Below are 1601 nucleotides of genomic sequence, written 5' to 3'. Positions count from 1 at the left end.
GGGTACACGTGTCCAAGAGAGGAGGAACCTAGGTGAGGTTGCTGAGCTGATAACCTGAGGAGAGTTTTAAAACTCCGAACCCTCAATTTATCAGCTAGTTCAACCACTTTGACTTTATTTGGTAAACTTATATGTTTACCGAATAAGATCTTACCAGTAGCTCGACCTTACGCTGACTGCCTAATTATTATGAAATATCGTCTATTTATACCCCAATCGAATGTACAAAGCACACACACACATGTACATCGTTTGATCTGCCTGTGTGAATGACGATTATACACACCACTTGGAGGTGTAAATTAACATTTCACCATAACATTCACATTTACTGAGAGTCATAACATAACAAAATATACTTAACATTAAGGGATTGCTATATCTATAGTAATTCTAAAATATAAGTTAAAATATACTAAGTATTTGGGAGGAAATTTTGACAACAAATATAAATTAAGAAAATAAATATTTTCTTAAATTAATTTTAATTAAAAATTAAATTAATATTGACCCAAAAACGAGGTCACGACTTTTGGTCGTCACATTGCCTCCTTTTTTTCTCCTTTTTTTTATAACTTAAAAAAAACTAAATTTATTTTCTTTCATACGATAAAAAAATTAATGATCATTCAATGATTAATATTATATAATATATAAAATTCTAATTTCCTTGGGAAGTAATCCTATAGTTGCCACTTTTAAAGATGTTCACTATGTACCGAATATTGTTAATTATACGCATAAATTTCAGTTTCTGCCCATTTCTTCGTTGTTGCAACCTCTTATCGATTTCTGCGTATATTTCTTCAGGAATATCGTTGGTAGTGTCCTCTTGGTTCTGGGCTGCAACCCATTCCTCTGTACGATCGCGTTCCAAGGAAATTGTTGATTGGCTCAAGTTTGTTTCTTCGGAGGTTGACGCTGGAAGTAGAGATGTAGCTAGGTTTGGAGCTGGCACTGGGGCTGTTTCGATGTTAGAGATAATTGTGGTACTAACGCTACTGGTTGAGTTTGAACTGGAGCTTGAAGTGGAGCTTGAATTAGAACTGGAACTTGATTTAGAGTTGCTAGTCGAACTGACAGAGAGAGCTATGTTTTCCAAGTGTTCTGGCTTCAGTAATTCCGAAGCATTAATTTGTTTGTTTGGTGTTGTTACATCTCTTGCCAAGACTGGAGTCATCGAAGCACTCCGGTTGACGTTTTCAGTTTCGTTGGGCAAATTTTCCATCGAATTATGTGGCCTATCTAATATAGCGTTAGGTAAGATACCTGATTTGGAGGTATTGGTGGCAGCAGGAGGCGTACTTTCATAACCCGTTCATAGCACGTGTATCCAACATAATTGTAACGGTTGTTACTGATGTTGACTTGGCAATAGTTAACACGCCTGGGTGGCGTAGGAGGTCTGTAAGTTTCGTCCTCTGAGTCCAGGGACGGTGGCGACCTTGGCGGCAATGGTGAAGGTGGTGTGGGTGCTCTTTTCTCTAGAGTTCGATCCTGGTCACCGAAAAATGTCCTCTTCATATCCTCTACTTCGTCCTCTCCCAGCCTCAAAACATTAAGGAGTTCACGGAATTCTAGCTCAGAGAGTGGACTTTCAT

At 38.0% G+C, this 1601-nt stretch overlaps 1 protein-coding gene across 1 annotated transcript; it reads right to left on the bottom strand.

Moving 5' to 3' along the window:
• Positions 1-719: 719 nt before the first annotated feature.
• Positions 720-1228, bottom strand: LOC119603401 (chitinase 3-like; the record flags this gene model as incomplete). The annotated part of the gene is made up of 1 exon (XM_037955419.1): positions 720-1228. A coding segment is annotated over exon 1 (509 nt), but the record flags the coding sequence as incomplete, so codon positions are not given.
• Positions 1229-1601: the final 373 nt, after the last annotated feature.

Source organism: Lucilia sericata, unplaced genomic scaffold, assembly GCF_015586225.1.
Source record: "Lucilia sericata isolate MDLA Ls3-8-SP2 unplaced genomic scaffold, ASM1558622v1 Contig000301F_arrow, whole genome shotgun sequence".
Taxonomy (NCBI): Eukaryota; Metazoa; Arthropoda; class Insecta; order Diptera; family Calliphoridae; genus Lucilia; species Lucilia sericata.
Note: the sequence above shows the minus strand (reverse complement) of the source record. Positions and strands in the feature narration are given on the sequence as shown.